Source organism: Gorilla gorilla, chromosome 3, assembly GCF_029281585.2.
Source record: "Gorilla gorilla gorilla isolate KB3781 chromosome 3, NHGRI_mGorGor1-v2.1_pri, whole genome shotgun sequence".
Taxonomy (NCBI): domain Eukaryota; kingdom Metazoa; phylum Chordata; class Mammalia; order Primates; family Hominidae; genus Gorilla; species Gorilla gorilla.
Window position 1 is genome coordinate 161173812 of NC_073227.2, and position 18765 is coordinate 161192576.

General features: G+C 35.8%; 2 protein-coding genes across 5 annotated transcripts in view; one reads left to right on the top strand and one right to left on the bottom strand.

Moving 5' to 3' along the window:
* Positions 1-277: 277 nt before the first annotated feature.
* SCOC (short coiled-coil protein) lies at positions 278-9364 on the top strand. Of its 3 annotated transcripts, XM_063705555.1 has the most exons (5): positions 517-823; positions 1011-1143; positions 5941-6012; positions 6389-6472; positions 7770-9364. In XM_063705555.1, exons 3-5 carry the CDS (start codon positions 5991-5993, stop codon positions 7910-7912), a joined length of 249 nt encoding a protein of 82 aa, XP_063561625.1. In that variant the 5' UTR covers positions 517-823; positions 1011-1143; positions 5941-5990; the 3' UTR covers positions 7913-9364. The 3 variants fall into 3 exon arrangements, with proteins under 3 accessions (XP_004040460.3, XP_063561625.1, XP_030865932.2); XM_004040412.5 differs by lacking the exon at positions 1011-1143 and having other exon boundaries at positions 278-525; XM_031010072.3 differs by having other exon boundaries at positions 623-1143.
* Positions 9365-15584: 6220 nt separating this feature from the next.
* The window catches only part of CLGN (calmegin), a 32933-nt gene continuing 29752 nt past the window's right edge, over positions 15585-18765 (bottom strand). For both annotated transcript variants that reach the window (XM_031010067.3, XM_031010068.3), the window contains 2 exons: positions 17450-17550; positions 15585-16126 (listed from right to left, as the gene is read on the bottom strand). In XM_031010067.3, coding sequence (XP_030865927.2) covers positions 16046-16126; positions 17450-17550 — 182 coding nt within the window. In that variant the 3' untranslated portion in view covers positions 15585-16045. The remainder of the gene's footprint in view (positions 16127-17449; positions 17551-18765) is intronic.

The window sequence follows — 18765 nt, forward strand, 5'->3', positions numbered from 1 at the left end:
GACTTTCTCTGCTTGGTTCGCAAACGCTCTTTTCTTGAACTTGAATGACTTCTCTGTCGCTCATACCAACCTCTTTCCTGAATGACTTCTCTGTCGCTCATACCAGCCTCTTTCCTGATTTTCCACACTGGGATTCTCACTCCAATTCTCAGGTTTCCTAATAGACCCGATGAGCCGCTTCACCAGCGCTGCTTAGCTTCGCTTCTTTACTGTCATTGGCTGTCGCTGTTCCAGGTCCCGCCCACAGCGACCTCAATCCTGATTGGATGTCAGTGTCCTTTTGTTATGGCAAAGGTGGATCCCGGTGCTTTGAGATTGGACGACTGGGGGGAGGCGGGCAGCTAATGCGCAGGCGTGTATTCTCGAGTCAGGATTGGCGGGCGAGCAGCTGGGACGGGACGGGATTCTTCTCACGGCGCACGTTCTGTGGGCGGAGTGGGCGGAGCTGCCGGCGTCAGTTGGTCCAAGTGTCCCGGCTTGGGGTGTCGGCCGGATCCCTCCCTCTCCCGGCGCCTCAAGCGGAAGGTGAGGGCCGTCCCGGGCAGCGGAGGGCCTGGCTCCAGGCGACTAGAGCTGCATCCTCAGTACCTCCGAGGGCCTGGAGGGCGGGACGGGCTGGACGCGGCCCTGCGCACCGGGGGCCCGGGAGGAGCGGTCTCGGGCCTGGGCATTTGGTGGGCGGCGGAGGCCTGGCTCCCGGCAGAACCCTTGTGCAACCTCTTTTTCTCCTGTTTTCGTTGTCAGGCCCAGGCGTTCTTTGGGAGAGGGACCTCTTGCGGTCCCTGACGCAGACATCGTGCAGCTTTCTCCCCGCAGCTCCTGGGTCGGGAGCCGCTTTGCAGCTCTCGGCTCTGGAATTGGACTGCGGGAGGGGCGTTTGGGTAGAATGGGACCTGGCACGCCTGGACCTTCCCGTGGCTGCTCTGCGAGAGCCTGAGAGATGGGAGGGGAGGCTGAGGTGGGGAGGGAGCCTAGAGAGCCGTAAAATAAGGATTGGACCATTTTTCCAGGCGGCGAAAGCGGCACCTGGGTTTGTTTCGGAATCGTCTTCTCCCCCAGAGTCCTGCTGAACAAGTTTTGGGAAGAAAGGTTTGGAAAGGAGAAAGAGGATACATTCCTGAAAGGCAGGGCTTCTGTTATACAGTGAGTCAACCTCAGACTATTACGCAACAATAAGGACAGATGCCATTCCAGGTTGCCAACACGTTGTCTATGCCCGAGGACCCAAAGCTGTGCCCATGTATTCTGGTACCTCTATTCCTGATTAAAATCAGTGTAGCTAGCCATTCTCTGAGAGTATAGCTTCCGTTTAAATCCTCATTTGGCCAAACAATTCCTTGATCTTGTGGAATTTGAAACTGGATTTATTTAACCAGGACAAGTCAAAGCAGAACTTGAACAGATCTGAACAGACATTATATTGAAGTTGACGTAGCTTGAAGGGAATGGAGTTTATTTTCAGTTGCTTAGTAAAGATTCCAGAGGAGTTTGACATCAGTGGTAGCAAAATGTTTGGCAAACTTAAGATTAGGGCCATATTAAAGTTTCTTCCATTGCATAATGGAAAAAGCATGGACTGTGAAGTTAGACCTGGGTTCAAATTCTTGGTAGAGACATTGGCTGTGAAACCTCTGAAACAGCTTTTCTGAAAGATACATAGACTTTCTGAAATTTAGTGTCCATATCTGTAAATTGCAGTTTCCTTCTGTTGATTTGATGAAATAACATATGCAAAGCATTTAGCACATTAATGCACGAAGACATTATTTTAGCAGTCTTAGTCGTTCTCTAGTATGACAGATGGTGAAATCAATTTTAGATGCAGAAAAGTTGAGTGGCTGAAGATGGACGGATATTAGGAAAAAGTCTCAAAATCTGCAGGTTCAGATGTGACAATAGTTGTGGTGGAATGGTGGAAAAAACACTGGGCATTTGTTGTAGTCTTGGCCCTGTTGCTAACTACTTCTGTGGTCTTCAGTAAGCCATTGTCATCTTTGGCCTTGATTTTGTAAAATGAAGCAGCTGGACCAGATGGTTTTCTTTAAATTCTTTCTGTTGCCCAAATTAGAGCTAAAAGGTAGAGAAGACGATAGCAGACATTTATTGAATACCTACTATTTACTAGGTACTGTTGCAAACATATTGTATCTATCCACTCATTCTCACAACAAACCCATGAGATACGTACGGTTATTATCCACATTTTACAAATGAGGAAACTTAAGGCCGAGGTGTTAACCTTGCCCAGGGTTCCAGAGCTTATAAATTGCAGAGCTAGGATTTGAATCCAGGTAATCTGAATCCATGTTGTTAATCATTGTGCCAGGCTGCCTCTTGAGGAGAGTGATATTGTGGATATTGTACACTATTAGAGATACTGTAAAATAAGATAGGGGCATATTTGGTAAGATGATCGTCTTTGGTCACAGGTGTGTGTTCATGGCAAAAATTATTTAATTAAATGGGTCTTGTCCCAATGTTTGCCACATTTCCTGGTTTGTATTCTCTCTATGCGTTCTGCCTCCTGGACTTAAATAATCAAAAAATAATTCTAGATTCCCTTCCACTAACCAAGGCTAGATACCCGAATTTACTGTGTTTTTTGAGAAACCTTTGAAAGGTCTGACCTAGCCATACATCAGAGCCGAAGAATCTCAGCGAACCATGTCCATTTCTGGGGTAAGGTGGTTTAGGATAGGCAGAGCAGCCTCAGCGCCCCAAATTCATTTCAGTGTTCCCACGCTTGAGCAGACTTGGTCTTAATTTTCTCGTTTTTCATCAGATTTGCGTTTATATATAGGAGCAGAAGGAGTTGAAAGTGAACTCTTAAGAGCATATTTGACATGGAATTAGATTGATGTTATAGCAACTATAGGTGAAAAAGGATTTTATAGTTGAAAAATTTGAAAAGCTCAGTATTAAGTATCTGTTATGATGTAGTACTGTGTTAATGTAGACTTTGGGCAGTTTGAGGATCAATACTATTTTAAAAGAAAAAATCCATGGCTTAAATACTTTGACATAAAGAACTCAGCAAGTCTTTTGATCCCATATGTCAAACAAATCAGTTTATTGCCCGAAATCTACTGAAAGACTTTGAATATATATTAATACAATAGTAGCATTTTGAGATGGGTCTATTTGATCACATCACAATAAAATACAATTGCTTCTTGTTCTTTTGTTGTGGAGAGGCAGCAGGTAATGCTGTGGTCCACTGTACTAAAGAGTAATGCCCTTATGCATAGGGCTGCCAGATACAGTGGGCGGGTTTTGCACTGTGCAACACTTGGGGTGCAATCTTACATAGACTGTGGTGTGAATTGTACTCTCTCGCGTTGTATACCCTATAGCACTGTTCTTGTGGCACTACTTTTGTGCTCCTGCCTCTACCCCAATCTTGAGTGTAAGAGTAATTTTTCCTTTAATAAGCCCTCTCCACCCTGTTTTTCTGCTTTTTATTTTCTTTCACTTTTTCGGATGAAGTCACACTGTTGCTAAACCATGCATAGGTTTTCTATTGTTTGAATTATATGTGGTCAGAATTTCAGAAACTGGCTTCTTTTTCTTTACCTCTTATATTGGTGAGTTTGGAATACTTGTGTTTTTGCAGACTTTTTGGTTTAATTTAAATATTAGTCTGAAACATAAGCAAAAGAAGACTACCCTATCACTGTATTATATCTGACTTCAAAATCAGCTGTGTCGATTTTCTGATTATCTGTTGCTTTGGCTTGTATATCTTATAACTCTTCTTAGCTATCATGAAAATTCGTTCTAGCTGTAGCCTTAAAATCATTGGATATGAGAAATTTGAAGCACTTTTAATTTATTATTTAGCAAAGACAGATGCCAAATTGCAGCTTACTCTTGCTGAGCACTCCCACGATCACTTTTGCTTTTGGCTGTTGCCTCTCTCATCTTACTCAGACCTCTTTTGGTTGGATCAGTTGTTGAAATGGTATGAAAAGAGAATGACTGTAGTACCTGGTTACAGGTGTGCTTCTCTGTCAGGGAAATGTCAAATCAAGTTTTCACTAACACTCTTCCTCTTCAATTATAGTTAAAGAGACATGTTGATTCAATGGAGAGGAATAGTTTTTGGAGTGTGGTCTTTAAGTACTACAGTAGGCCGAATAACTTTTAAAAAAAGAATTGTTGGAAAAATTTTAGTAATCTGAAATGCAGAGAACCTGAGAATTAAATCATGTGAAAAAGAGGTCGGGCAGAGCAACTTTAAGTGCGTTTTAGATAAGGGGAAAGATGCTAGAAGACTTGGAGTAGGTTTATTCAGCATTATTAAGTTAATTGTATACCATTTGTAGTTAATTATTTAATAATGTTATACAACGGATATTTCATATTTTTTTCTAGACTAGTGAGTGCTATCTAACTTGAACTATAAACTTGCAGTTTATGTATATGTATATGTATATATACACTGGGCATTTTAATTTGAAGTTCATGTTAGTATCTAAAGTGTAACAGGATTTATGAGGATGTACACTGGGCATTTTCAAATTTCATGTTAGTATCTGAAGTACAACAAGATTTGTATTAACAGAAGCTGTGAGAGAATGTGTAATACACTGATATCTCTTTATTGTGATTCTAGTTCTAGTATGTAGATATCCTTATTTAATAGGTCTGCTTTCTACTGTTTAAGATACGGAGGCATAACAATGCCTTGGGCATAGAAGATATTCAGTAAATACTTGTTGAAAGAATAACACTGACAGGTCTAGGTTGCTTCAATGTAGTAGATTAGATTGGTTAACAGATCTGTTTTCAGTAATAATCTGGTAACATTATTTAATATATTTTGAACACATTGAATGAAATGATTGTTAGCAATGGAGCAGAACATGTTTTATAGAAATTTTTTGTTCTAATATTTGGAAGTCTTTATTGTAATAATAAAATGTTAGTATTTATTTACTTATTTACATCCTGATTAGTCTGTTTTGATTTAACCCTGACTAGGAGCTGATGAATGGACATTTTTTCATTTATTCCACGTTAATATTTTAGATGGTCTAGTATTTATCTTTTGAATTTTATTTGTAAAAAATTAAACAGTATATGTAAAGCAATACTTTAATGAAGAAGAATATTTGAAAAAATTTTATCTTCATCCATACCGTCATCCTTAATATCAGAGCATTTTTTCATTTTCATGTTTTTTAATGCATATTTATATATATTTCACATAATTTACATCAGTGAATATACAATTTTATACACATTCTTTCATGTAGTATAGTCATAATTATTTTCAGTAGCCACTCCATTAGAAATTATAACTGTAGTCAGGAGGCTGAGGAAAGAGGATTGCTTGGGTCCAGGAGTTTAATACAGACTGGGCAACTTGGCAAGACCCTCATTTCTAAATAATAAAAATATATCTTCTTAAAAAGAAAATCACAACTGTAATTTACCAGACTTTGAGTGGGCAGTTATGTTGTTTCTGATTGACTTCGTTGTAGATAAAATTGAAGTGATTTTTATGTATATAACTTTCTTTGCATTATTGTCCTTAGCCTAAATTTCCAAGAGTAAAATACTCAGTTAAAAAAGATTTAAATGTTTTTATGAATCTTATTATCATACTGCTTTCCAAAAAGATTACATATTTAAAATTTGTGTCCAATGTTTGTGTATTTGTTTTTCCATAACTCTTTGCTAGTATTGATCATTATCTCCTTTAAAAATAATAACAGTACAGTGGTATTTATGTATTTTTTGATTATCAAGAAGCTCAACATTTTCTCAAACTATTTATATCCTTTGCTTATTTACCCATTAGGCATTTATTTTATTCTTAGTAAAGCATATGAAAAGTCCTACTATGTCATAGTTAACAAAATCATCCTCCTTTGAAAAACAGGCTTATAGTTTATTGCTGTATGTGTCTATATTTCTGAATTTTTCTTATTGTAGACCATTCATCAAGAATTTTGTATCCAAGGCCCAAAAGTTTGTTACCCAAGATGATGAATGCTGACATGGATGGTATGTTCTTTATTTTCTTTTTTGTATACTCCTGGTTTTGTGGATGCTTTTGCTTTATTAAGCAATGGAAAGGGCAGAGAAACCATGTTTAGAAGACTTTGATCTTGGCTAATTACTTATTTATATCTCATCTAGTGTTAGAAAGGACCAACCAAAGCAGCTTCCATTCCTTAGCTATGAGAGGTTGGCAAGTTGTTTTTATCTTCTTTACCTTGGTGGTGTTATCTGCAATTTGGGGATACAAAATTTTATTTCACAGGGCTCTTGTATAAGTCAAGTAAGAATGAATATAAAACATTTTGCAGATTTTTAAGTGCTACCCTACACAAATGTACCTAATGCTAATTAATAGTAAATTTGAACCTTTGTATTACAGCAGTTGATGCTGAAAATCAAGTGGAACTGGAGGAAAAAACAAGACTTATTAATCAAGTGTTGGAACTCCAACACACACTTGAAGGTTAGCTTGCATTTTGTAGTTTATTTGAATGACAGCCAATTAATTGAACTTGTAAACATTTATATTGCTAAATTTTGTTTGTTAGGATGTATAATTTTTAAAAGAATGAACCTCAAAGTACACATATATATATCTGTCTTCCTGCTTTGGTAGTTTAAAGAACAGATACACTTCAGTCAAGTCAAATGTTGTTATTGTGCTTCCGTCTTTGAAGCCTAACATAATGCTGCCTAGTATGAGACCCCCTTTTAAGTCCCCATAATGTGTTACTAAGTCCACTTTAATAAAGCTTATTTTAAAGTAAAAACAATGTATTAGCCTTGGAGATTAAAAAGGAATTCATCTGAATTTTTTCATTTTCTAAATCTTGCATAAAATTAATACACTGAAACATCTTTTGAGTTTTAATGAAATTAAGAGGTTGTGTTTTTGGTGCCACAGTGAGCAGATCATGTCACTCAGAACCTCCCACTGATTTACATTTTACAGAGTTAATAAAAGTCATCTGTGACTTCCCTATTAGCTTTCTTTTTTTTTTTTTTTTTTTTTTTTTTGAGATGGAGTTCACTCTTGTTGCCCAGGTTGGAGTGCAATGGCGCAATCTCAGCTCCCTGCAACCTCCGCCTCCCAGGTTCAAGCGATTCTCCTGTCTCAGCCTCCCGAGTAGCTGGGATTACAGGCACCTGCTACCATGCCTAGCTAATGTTTTTGTATTAGTAGAGATAGGGTTTCACTATGTTGGCCAGGCTGGTCTCAAACTCCTGACCTCATGATCCACCCGCCTCGGCCTCCCAAAGTGCTGGGATTACAGGTGTGAGCCACCATGCCCAGCCGGGATTAACCTCTTATGTGATCATCAGGAACTGCATGTGTTGAATGTCTTGATAATGTTACAATACAAGATGATAAGTTGCTTGGAAACTGACTGCCTGTATTCAGTATATGAATTCAGTTGTGTTAACCTGATATATATCTTAAACATTTCTAGTAAAGATGTTATAGTTTTATGTTGATGAGACATGAACCAAAATTCACATTTTAAAAACAAAGTCTTTTTAAAAAATTACTCAACATTAATGCTATTTACGAAGAATAGCATTTAGTCTAATGTGAAATATCTTTTTAGGAATTTGTCTACTAATTTGTACTCAGTTTGTTTACCTTGCTGTCTCTAAAATCCGAATTCTTAAAATTTAAGGATTGTATTATCTCTTTTAAGAATGAATCCTAAGAATTTTGTAATATGGAATCATTGTCATTGTTTTATTGATAATGGGCATTTTTATTTTTTATATAGATCTCTCTGCAAGAGTAGATGCAGTTAAGGAAGAAAATCTGAAGCTAAAATCAGAAAACCAAGTTCTTGGACAATATATAGAAAACCTCATGTCAGCTTCTAGTGTTTTTCAAACAACTGACACAAAAAGCAAAAGAAAGTAAGGGATTGACACCCTTCTGTTTTATGGAATTGCTGCTGATCATTTTTTCTTTAAAACTTGGATAGATTCCAAAAGTTACAGTACCTTTGTTTGTGGCTTCATTGAATATTTATGAAGATAATGTCAGATGTAGACAAAAATAACACAATAACAGGAGACTTCCATAAGTTTGTGTATTATGTTAGTCTATGAAAACGTGCAAATGTATTGTAGAGACTTTATAATTAGAATTGCATATATTTATGAAACTTAAAGATGAATGTTTTATTGAATTTGTAGGTTTAGCACTGTCTTTTATTATAGGATTAGTAAGATATACAAGAAAATAACCACCATGTTGTGAAAAAGTGGCCAAAATCATGTACTAAATGCACAGCTTTATGTACCCTGTCCACCATCTTGTGCCTCTTCTCCATTTGCCTCTTCCTTCCTATTTCCCTTCCGCTAAGGAAAAAAATTGGTGTCACATTTGTAAAAGTAATTTTAATAGTTAATCATCTCTGAGAGTAACCTGTATTTTAATTGTTGAAACTTAACCAAAATAAGATACTGTCTCAGCTAGGGCTTGTCATTTGTGTATTTAGTGTTAAGATAGGAATGCTAGTGTCTCTTTAATTAATTGGAAATAGATGGAGGCTAAAAATGAAGGTTTTTCTTTGAAACTGAATTAACTTGGGAATATTTGTTGTTAAAAACTTCTTTTTGCCCAAAATAACTCATTTTGTATTATCTGAAAATATATAATTTCTGGTCATGTGTATGTTTAAAATAGAAAATTTTGAGGAAAAATGGAAATAGGGTGGAAAAGTACTCGGTAAACAGTAGTAACCAAATATTTTCACTCCAGATTTGTGTTTTCTCTGGCACAGAGTAGATCTTTTGGGAAATATATATGAAAGTGGATTAAGTTTGACTACCCTTATGTAAGCCACATCTGGATGAGAACAGTTACAAAGAGTTTGGTCTCTAAGTTGATTCGTACCCAGTGGGTCAACTTCTGCAAAATTCCATAACGGTGTATTAGTATTAGAATAGTGAATAAAATGGGAAAGTTTTACATGTATACTTATTATCTTGCTCAGTATTTTATCTCACTTGTTCTAGAATTTTCTGTAAACCCTGCTACTGGGTTTGAAGAGTTTTAGTCATCCTTTAACAATTTTTAAAAATTTAGCTTCTAGATTCCATTTGGTAAGGAAATCAATATTGGAAGTATTGCTAAAATCTTATAATATGAAAAGAGATCCACTAATATAGCTTATGGTTATTAGATTTGGGCTTTTAATCATGTAATAATCTTATGTATTGGTGTAAGAGTTGATGAATGACTTTAGCTGTGTGAATATGTAATAGTCAAACTGCAAACATTTTGCATCCCTTTTGTGACCTAATTTACAGACATTTAAATTGTGTTGCAGTTCTGCTTTGCCATTTAATAAAAAGCTATTTCAGAGGTTGTGTGTGTTTTGATATAGTTGCCTAAGTAAATGGGGTATTTAGGTATAGTGGTGTATCCAGGGTTATTCAATGCCACAGAATAGTGTATCTTATTTAAGTACCCAGTTACTGATTATTTAGGGGAATAATATTTTTATTAATACAACTATAACTGGTTATCAATATAAATATCATAGGCTATTATACATTAATTTAGAAAACAAAAGCAAAGCACTCAAAGGATCCAGTATCTCCAGGGAAAAAGGAAGTTGTATTTTTTAGGGTAGGCTAAGCTACTTTAGCAAGAGACCCAGTGATAAAGAATATAAATATAGAAGTTTCTCTCCCAACCAGTGGTTCCAAGGTCAGCATTGCAGGCTAGCAGCCATTGTTCACACAGTTATTCAGGGACTTTGGCTGAGGATGGTGCTGCCATTTTAAATCATGGCTTTCAAGTCACTCTAGTTATTCTTCTAATTTGCAGAAAAAGAACATGGAAGTGTACATATGCAAGGTTTTATGGGCTGTGCCTGGAAATGGCTCGTATATCTTCTCATATTCCAGTGGTGTGGAGACTTAGTTACATCTAGATACAAGAGGAGCTGAGAAATGTAGTCCCTGGCTGGGAAGCCATCTTCCAGCTATAAATACAAGATTTTGGTGGGTGCTAGCAGCCTCAGCCACAGCTCTTCTTGTGCTACCAAGTATCTTCCCTTACATAGAAAGTAATCCCTCTTCATCCAGCTAGTGATTCAGCTCACAATCTAGGATCTCTATTAAAGGTCCATCCCTTTACATGTGGCTTCTAATAGTCTGACAGTCTCTAAACTGATAGGCAAATTATTTGCTCTCACCCTTGCTGCTGCCCGTTTATAATGTAGTTGGGACAGGATGGCCAAATAAAAAGTCTCAATTTGGAAAATGGAATAAAGGGAAACGTAAAAATTGTGGAATGCTCCTGGGAGATGTATGAAGATTTTGTCCCTAGTAGTGGAGAAGTTCCTTGATTCAACTATGATTCTGATCTCTGGCAGGGGACTCCCTTGTTCATTGAACTCCATGGTTTCCCCTCTGGAAAGTTACTCCTTATCCATTTTCTTCCATGGCTACCTCGGAAGTAGAGATTTGGTGTTCACGCCATGGGAATTGTGAAGACAGTCCACTTCCTGCTGGTGTGAACTTGGTGCCCATCATTCTAAGGCCAAGCTCATGTTTCTTTGGAATACGATTCTCTCAAAAACTCAAGCCTTTTTATCAGTGTGCTTCTGATTGCATATGCCGAGGATCCACAACCAAGCTTTTGACCAAATTCTCAAAGTATGTATTATTTTTGCCTTTCTCTAATGGAGGCTATCTTGAGATCAGCTAAAAATAAGATTACACTGGGAATGTTACATGCAGATCATCACTGCAAAGCTGGGTTCCTTTGGCTTAACAATTGGTAGAGAAGTCTTCATGGGCTTCCCCCCAATCTCCCCCACCTCAAAAATAATTTTGAACCTTTGCTGCTATTCAGACTTCAGAAACAATTGGCTTAATTTCATGAGGTTCCTTGTATCAAAACTTTGTCTATTCCCTTCCATCTTTGCTTGAAAATGTCAATTTTTTTTGATACCTTGCTGAAAGCAAGGAATAGCCAATTCACTTAACATTCTGGCTTTTTCCAACTAGAGCTATCAGATTAGTAGGTGTCAAAATATATCCCCACTGCTTGTCATGTTAATGGTAAGCTAATGCTATATACTTACTTAGTTTTTGCTATGCAATACTTCAGGATAATTTCTTCATTAGAAATATAGGTGGTACACAGTGTGCACAGGGACTGTGTCCAGCTTCTGGAAAAGACTCGACCAAATTTTAGACAGGCACCTCTGAGCCCTGTTTTTGACTAGTCCAGTTTTAGCAAAAATCCTGCTAAATGAGTTTAGAGATAATCCCATCCTCAATAACTGATGATCGTCAACCTGGCCTGTCTTTGGCAAGAATCACCCTACTCTTGATGTCTCCACTTAGTAATTTTCCATCCACTGACCTCATCATCACTGCTCATTGACTATAAATCCTCAGTTGTATTTGCTGTGTTAGTTGAGCCCAGTTTCTTTCCCTTATTGGGTGATGGTCTTAACATATACAGTCCTCAGTAAAGTCTTCTTTACTGCTTTAACAAGTGTCAGAATGGTTTTTCCTTTAATACTTCCTAGTTTACATGCTGGTAGAATAATGTTTGGTAGGGAAAAATCAGCATACTGCTTGTTATGGACTGAATGTGTCCTCCCAAAATTCTTAGGTTGAAATCCTAACCCCAATGTGATGCTTTTAGGAGGTGGGGCTTTTGGGAGATAATTAGGTAATGAGGGTGAAACCCTCATGAATGGGATTGTGTCATTAAAAGAAACCCCAGAGAGCTCTCTTTCTGCCACATAGAAGACAGCAGTCTGCATCTTGGAAGAGGGCCCTCAACACTGATCTCTCAGACTTCCAGCTTCCAAAACTGAAAAATAAATTTGTTTATAAGCCACCCAGTCTATATTTTGTTATAGCATCCCAAATAGTTTAAGGCACCCATTTTCCCCACTGTTTCCCAATACGAATTTCCCCAATATTGACGCTGCCATTCTATGCAAAATGTGTCCTCTTTATATTCCCTTTGGACTCACAGCAGGTTACTACACATCACAGATCCTCGTCTGAAACTTGTAGGGCCAGATGTCTTAGAATTTGGAGTTTTCCAGATTTTATAAAATATTATGGCTCAGACACCAATATGGTTTGGGGCAACACCTATAATCAAGTATATTAACATTTCTGTAGCAAAATGAGTATTAAAGTAGGATAAAGAAAGACTACATATGTACATAAAACCTTGCCGGGGAAGTCAGGCTCAGCTACCAGGTGAGTTTTGTTGCCAAAATGCTAGGAAAATCTTTAACTTTTCAGAGATTTTTGGTCATGGAATTGTAGCAACAAAACCTTTTGTAGAAGAGTAACCAAAATCATGTATGCATTTAGTTCCAACTAGTTAATGTCGCAACTCTATTCCTGTCACTCTTCCCTGTGATCTAGTCCCTTTTGTAAGAGAAATATGGTAGTTGAATTATAAAATCTAAAATTAATTTTGTGGTCCGAAGAAAAGCAAAATAGATCTTAACTTTAGAATGCAAAGCCATTCTTTACTTTGCCCAATAAAAATTTTGTTTTTCCCTGAACACTTTGTGGTGATTGTCATCAGATTCTTCTTCAATGTGCATGCATCCAAAATTATTGCCAGTGGACACCAGAGATTAGTTGTTAAGACCATTTGTAAATCATAAAAGAACAGATAATGTGAAGACATGAAAGGTTAAGAATTGGAAGAAACTTAATTCCCTCTTACTCTTATCAGAAAACTAGCTGTAGTTTATTTCACTGAAATCAGAGATTAATGGTATTTAAAAGACCAATTTACAAGGCTAGGTGTGGTGGCTCACACCTGTATTCCCAGCTCTTTGGGACACCAAAGCAAGAGGATTCCTTGAGCCTAGGATCTTGAAACCAGCCTGAACAACATAGTGAGACCACATCTCTATGAAAAAAGATTTTTTAATTAGCCAGGCATGGTGGTACTTGCCTGTAGTCCCAGCTACTCGGGAGACTGAGGTGGGAAGACTGTTTGAGCCCAGGGTTCAAAGCTGCATGGTGCCACTGCACTCTAGCCTGAGCAACAGAGTGAGACTGTGTCTCCTCAAAAAACAAAAACCAAACCAAACAAAAAAGGCACATTTAGTATAACAGGGACTTTATGTTGGCCATTGGCCTTTGGACCTATGAAAGGGTGGGTTGAGAGAAAACAGAAGCTGAAGTTGTACATTCATTGTAATCAATTTTACAATGTATTTATCTTGTTTTAAAATGTATACTTTATAGATGGCTTATCAAGTACCATTAAAACTTGGAAATATCCCCAAATTTTACCAAAAAAGTATTCATTTAACAAACACAAAATATGTGATAACTATGTTAGGTGGTAAAAGCCCATTTTTCCAGTTATCATGTTGCCCATCTTCTCTAAAACTACTCTGCTTTTCCATGCATTCTCTCCCCCATCAACTTGCCCCATATCTAACCTTTCAGATTAGGGATAATTTTATTTCCCAAACTCAGCTTTCATACTATGAAATACATGGGAGTTATATACTTTTGGGGGGGAAGAAATTGTTGAAATGTATGCAGATATTCTTTTATGTTTTAATAAATCACATATAAAATATTTAGTTCTTACTTCAGCCATCTTATAATCTTTAAATCCTGCTAAAGTTAAAACATATAGCCACAACTGAAAAGAGAACAAAAAATTGTTCACAGATCCCTAGAGTGTAATGTATTTATGTTTTAACTATTCTGAATAGTTTCTATTGAATACAAAATCATTTTTGGACTAGAATTCTGAAATTTTACCATACATTAAATTCATTTCTAGTGGTTCATTTTAGCATGTAAGCAGTTCCATCATGTTTCTCCTCCAAATGTGGACTGATACCTCAAAAAGACTAATTCTAGAAACATGAAGTTTTCCTGGAGAAATGATTAATGGAAGCAAGACTATCAGTAAAAAATATTCAAGAAAAGGGATGCTACTTTACACTGATCAAGTTAAAAAGCCTCTGAAAAGGCAAACAAAAATAAAGAAAAGCAAAATACACTATTTCTCTCCTTTATGGATAAAATGTAGGTCATTTTGAACAATAAAGTCAGGGAGTAAAAGGAAAAAGCCATTTGATTATTAAGAAAGACTGTCTATTGCATGGATATAGTACAGGTCATACATTAGAGTTTTAGTTTTGGTTAAACCTGTCAGTTACGGTACATCCACAAACAAGTGTGTGCACAGGAATTAGCAGTGACTTGGGAAATTCAGTTGCTCAAATTTTACCACTGCAAGCTCATGGAGTTTAACCAAACAAATGAATCTGCAATCAAGAAAGTAAAAAAACATAAACAAGCTTTAAACAATCTTTAGAAAAAATGTTCACATGCAAGAGACTTCCCAGGCAAGAAAGTTTTGATTAAAAAAATTTATCTCCCAAAGTAGTGATTTACCTTCAGAAATATTCTCATCTAGGATTATTACACTCCAAATGTAAAGTGAGCTAGAGAGGGAGAATGCTTGCAAGATGTGTTCAGTTCATATTAAATAAATACAAAGTATGGCTAAATACTATGTATTAAGATTTTCTAGCACCGATTTATAGAAGTTCAGAGTATAGCAATGGAGTAAATAACTTATTTTCTTTTTCAATTCACTCTTTGAAATAAGGAGTGAATAGTATTAGCGGCTATGTTTGGCTTCCTTCAGTAAAAGCAGAAGCTAGAGACTTATTTTCCTTATTCATAAGTTCTAAATTTACCTACTGGGGAAGGAGTTGTATGGGAACCTGTAATAGTTTAGGGCTTGCCCAAAGATGGGGTATGTGTACGTCTATGAAGGAATCCAAAATCTTACCTAACAAGCGGAAAGTTTTCTAGGTAGTTAGTATTCAAGTAGTTCTGTGGTCTCAAAGATTTAGATCCTCTTCCAAAGAGTCTAAACCTGTTACCCAGACATAAGAATTTCATAAATAAAATATTTTAAGTGGAACAACACAGCTCCATTTTAATGTAGTCTAGTGATGTGGTAACTGCTTTAAAAAGAAGAGCAATAATAATAGTTGCTCCTATCCGCCTCAGTGGCAGCTTTGAAGCTATTCATAGATGAGATGACAGACTTAAAATAGATTGAAACTTGTTCAGGAAAAAAAAAGATAAATATACAAAAGCATTCCAACCCCACTGGAAACAAGAAAAAAATATATATATAAAAGCATGAAGAATTGAAATCAGCCATTAGAATACCTTAGTAATAAGGAAAATAATATAAAGCCTCCCCAATAATAACCTGTCAAATAGGGTATTCAGGATGAAAAAATATTTAAATTTTATTTTCAATAGCAATGTATGCATAAGAAATTTTGTGAATGGGGTAAACCACTCTGGCATAAAGCAACTATAAAAACTTGAAAAAAAATCTGTACATCATTTTGTTTTGATAAAACCCATTATCCTTGTATTCAAATGTAAAATATGCTGCAATATGATCCAGTGATTTTATGAACAAGGCATGTCTTTAAAGGAATCTATAATTTAAGCGAACAACTCACTGTAACTATAATTTGACACAAACTAGGTAAATGTGGGTCATATACAACACTTTCAATTGTAGATAGAATCAAACAACCACACAGAAACTTTATTGCATTTAGCTCTTCACAACAGAACATATGCTCATTTTTATTATAGAACTACCAGTTATATTGTTGTATAGCCATTTAAGTGGAAATTCCAATAACTGATTTTTCCAATAGCAATGAAGCTGCTACATATTATTTTGTTCTGTACAAACCAAAACTATCTCCAAACAACTAAAACTGTATAACTTCTAATGGTATTAATCTCTTAGATCCGATATGTAATGTGCCACTTTTATTCTAAATTCAAAGATGAGGTAACTTCAAAGTTGCTTGTTTTTCCTCTGAAATGAGGGACTAAAATAAATGTCTGCAAGAATATAATGTTGCTAGATATTAGAAACAGGATGTGCAGACTGATTAAAGTTCAGGTCTGGCATGCTGATTTTTACAATGCCAAACATCCCTCTCGGGAATTAAAAATATTTCAATCTAGTTTAGTCCTTTCGTACTCTTCTTTTGCGTACTGACTTTATCGGCCCATCTCCAGATCCTGTGCTCTCATCTGCTTCTTTCATCTACAAAAAATAATTATGAAAAGGTTTCTTTTAGTATAACACGTAACTAGTAGATAGTAGTAAACAATATATTTATTATTCTCTAAAATATATGTGCTATCAATCAAGTGCTATTATGAAGGTATTATATGAAATAAAGTTATAGTTATTTCTCAAGGCTATACAAAAATCGATGTATTCTAGCTCACTGACACATACACATAAGAAGACGGAAAGACTGAAAGATAGAATTAAGATGTTTTCGAAGGTACACAAAATGTTTTGTAAAGTAAATGTAAATAGAATACATATTCAAGTAAATGACTGCAGGTATTATTTTAAGAAAGTCACAGCAGAAACAATGATTATTTAAAACTTGGCTCTGGAAGAAATTCTCTTCACCTAGCTCTCCCTAAATATGGATATTCATACTAAATAATGGTCCCAAAGTCCCTATAAAAACTCAGAGGGCAGGAAGACCAGCAACCAGTATGTGTACTGATTAAACATTAGGAAAGACTTAACAATAATTGCAAATTTATTTGGAGGATTTCTTTAAATAGATAAAATACAAAATTTATTTCATCACATGCAAGAGCAGGCAGAACTGTACTTTTATCCTACCTACATAGTCGGAATGTAATATGTTAGGATGGTGACTCTGTGGGGTAAGGCTATGCAGCTCTTTAAGGGCCAGAGAAAACTGGTTTTTGGTTTATGCTGGGTTAAAAACAAAAAAGAAAAAAGACAGCTCTGGCTCTAATTATACTCTGGATTTCTCATTCCATAATAACTTACAAAAAAAAAAGCACTGTGCAAGTTTCCATTTTATATCAGGACACAAAAAGGGGTAGACTAATAAGGGGGGAGAAAAGTTCACTAAAGATTTGAGAAAAATACCCTATAGGCAGATAGTACTCAACTACCCAATGAATGAAATATTTTAAAATGTGAGAGTAAAATGATGAGACAATAAAGATGTTTTACAACAGCTATAAAAATTATAATAATGATAATTATCTTTTAAATATTCAAACAATGTGTTTATTATGCTTTTCAATAGAATTTCAATGAGAAAGTCATAATTTTGGATACATGTATTCTATCTTTATATTTTGTATGTCACAGGCTTGCTCTATACTGTTTTACTAGGCATTGAGACAATATAAATTACAGTATTTTTCTTTCCTTCCTTATGGATATGTTTTAAAAACAATATAGAGGCTCTTATAAAAGCTAAGAGAAATATGGCAAAAATTCTTTCATAAACCATATTGGTGCTTTTATTGAAAAAACTTTTTATGGATAACAACTATACATAGAAACCAGCTTATTTTCTATTACCTCATCCTCTGACCCAGACTTATTTGATTGATTACTTTCTTCTTGCCCTTCTATGATTTCAATTTCTTCTTCACTCTTTTCCTCAGGTTCACTTTCCTCTTCTAGAATACAGATTTTGTTAAAAGCAAAGACTCAATAAATTAGAATTTTGCTACTGAAAAGTATTAAATACAATAAAGGGGATTTATTTAAATTCCAAGATTTATTCCAAGATTTAGAAGCAACTTCTTCCATTCAAAATTTTAAAAATTATAAATACTCATTATATTATCATATTTTATAAATGAATCATATTTGAGTTTGGGGACAAGTTTAAAAAATTCTTAAGCATTCAGTCTGTATGTAATATGAAAACCAAAAAATAATAATCTTTCCTGTGTTCCTGTCTTGGAAAATACTTCCTTTAATTTTTGGTGATCTTTTAATCTTCAATATGTTATTTACTTATGTTTGTTCTCTGTGGACATCATGCATTTTTTCAGTTATTGACCCTCCTTAGGATTCCATTTAGCAGAACCTCCAACTTTTGTCATCATTATTAACCAAAAGATATTAAGCATGTCCTAGGAGCTATATAAAGTAAAAACTCCTACCCCACCAAGAATGGGCTTTGGGGAAAGGGAAGCTGAAAAATCAACTCTACTTCTTCCACATAGTTCCAGTGTGGGACTACGTGTATAGGTGAAAGTGGTGAAAGTACCTTTATACAAGCAGGCCCCTCTGATACTTAAATTCCCTCTAAATAAGGCTGATCCAGACATCAATATACTAAGCACTAAGAAGTTACAAAAACAAGGCTGGAAACTTACAACCTGAAACATTTGTTGTTTTAGATACCTATCCTAATACACACATGAACATGTGTATGTATATGTGTGTGTATATATATATATATACTGTCTCTTAAAAAATAGATAGACACATATGTGTTTTTAAGTCAACTGTTTCATTAAGTGAGTTAAACATTGTGCTTCAAGACATTTGGCTTGGGACACTGGGCAAATCAATAGTTTTATTTCTACCTTATGTAAGGAGGTCTCAGCGGAGAGCCACCAAAGGGTGACTTCAGTTCTAACATCTTCAAGAGTTTAACATAGGGTGAGAAGGGGATATAGGTTCAGCAATCCTTTCAGAAAATTAAGTAAATTATTTCTTCTATATGATAAGCATCTGATTAACAATAGCTGTTGGAAGACTTGGTGTTGATTTTGTTGCTGCAATCATCTGTTTTATATCTATTCCTTTTCTACAGAGGCCGTGATATATACCCTCTATCACCCTCCATCTCATCTTCTACGCTCCCAGAGCCAAGAAAC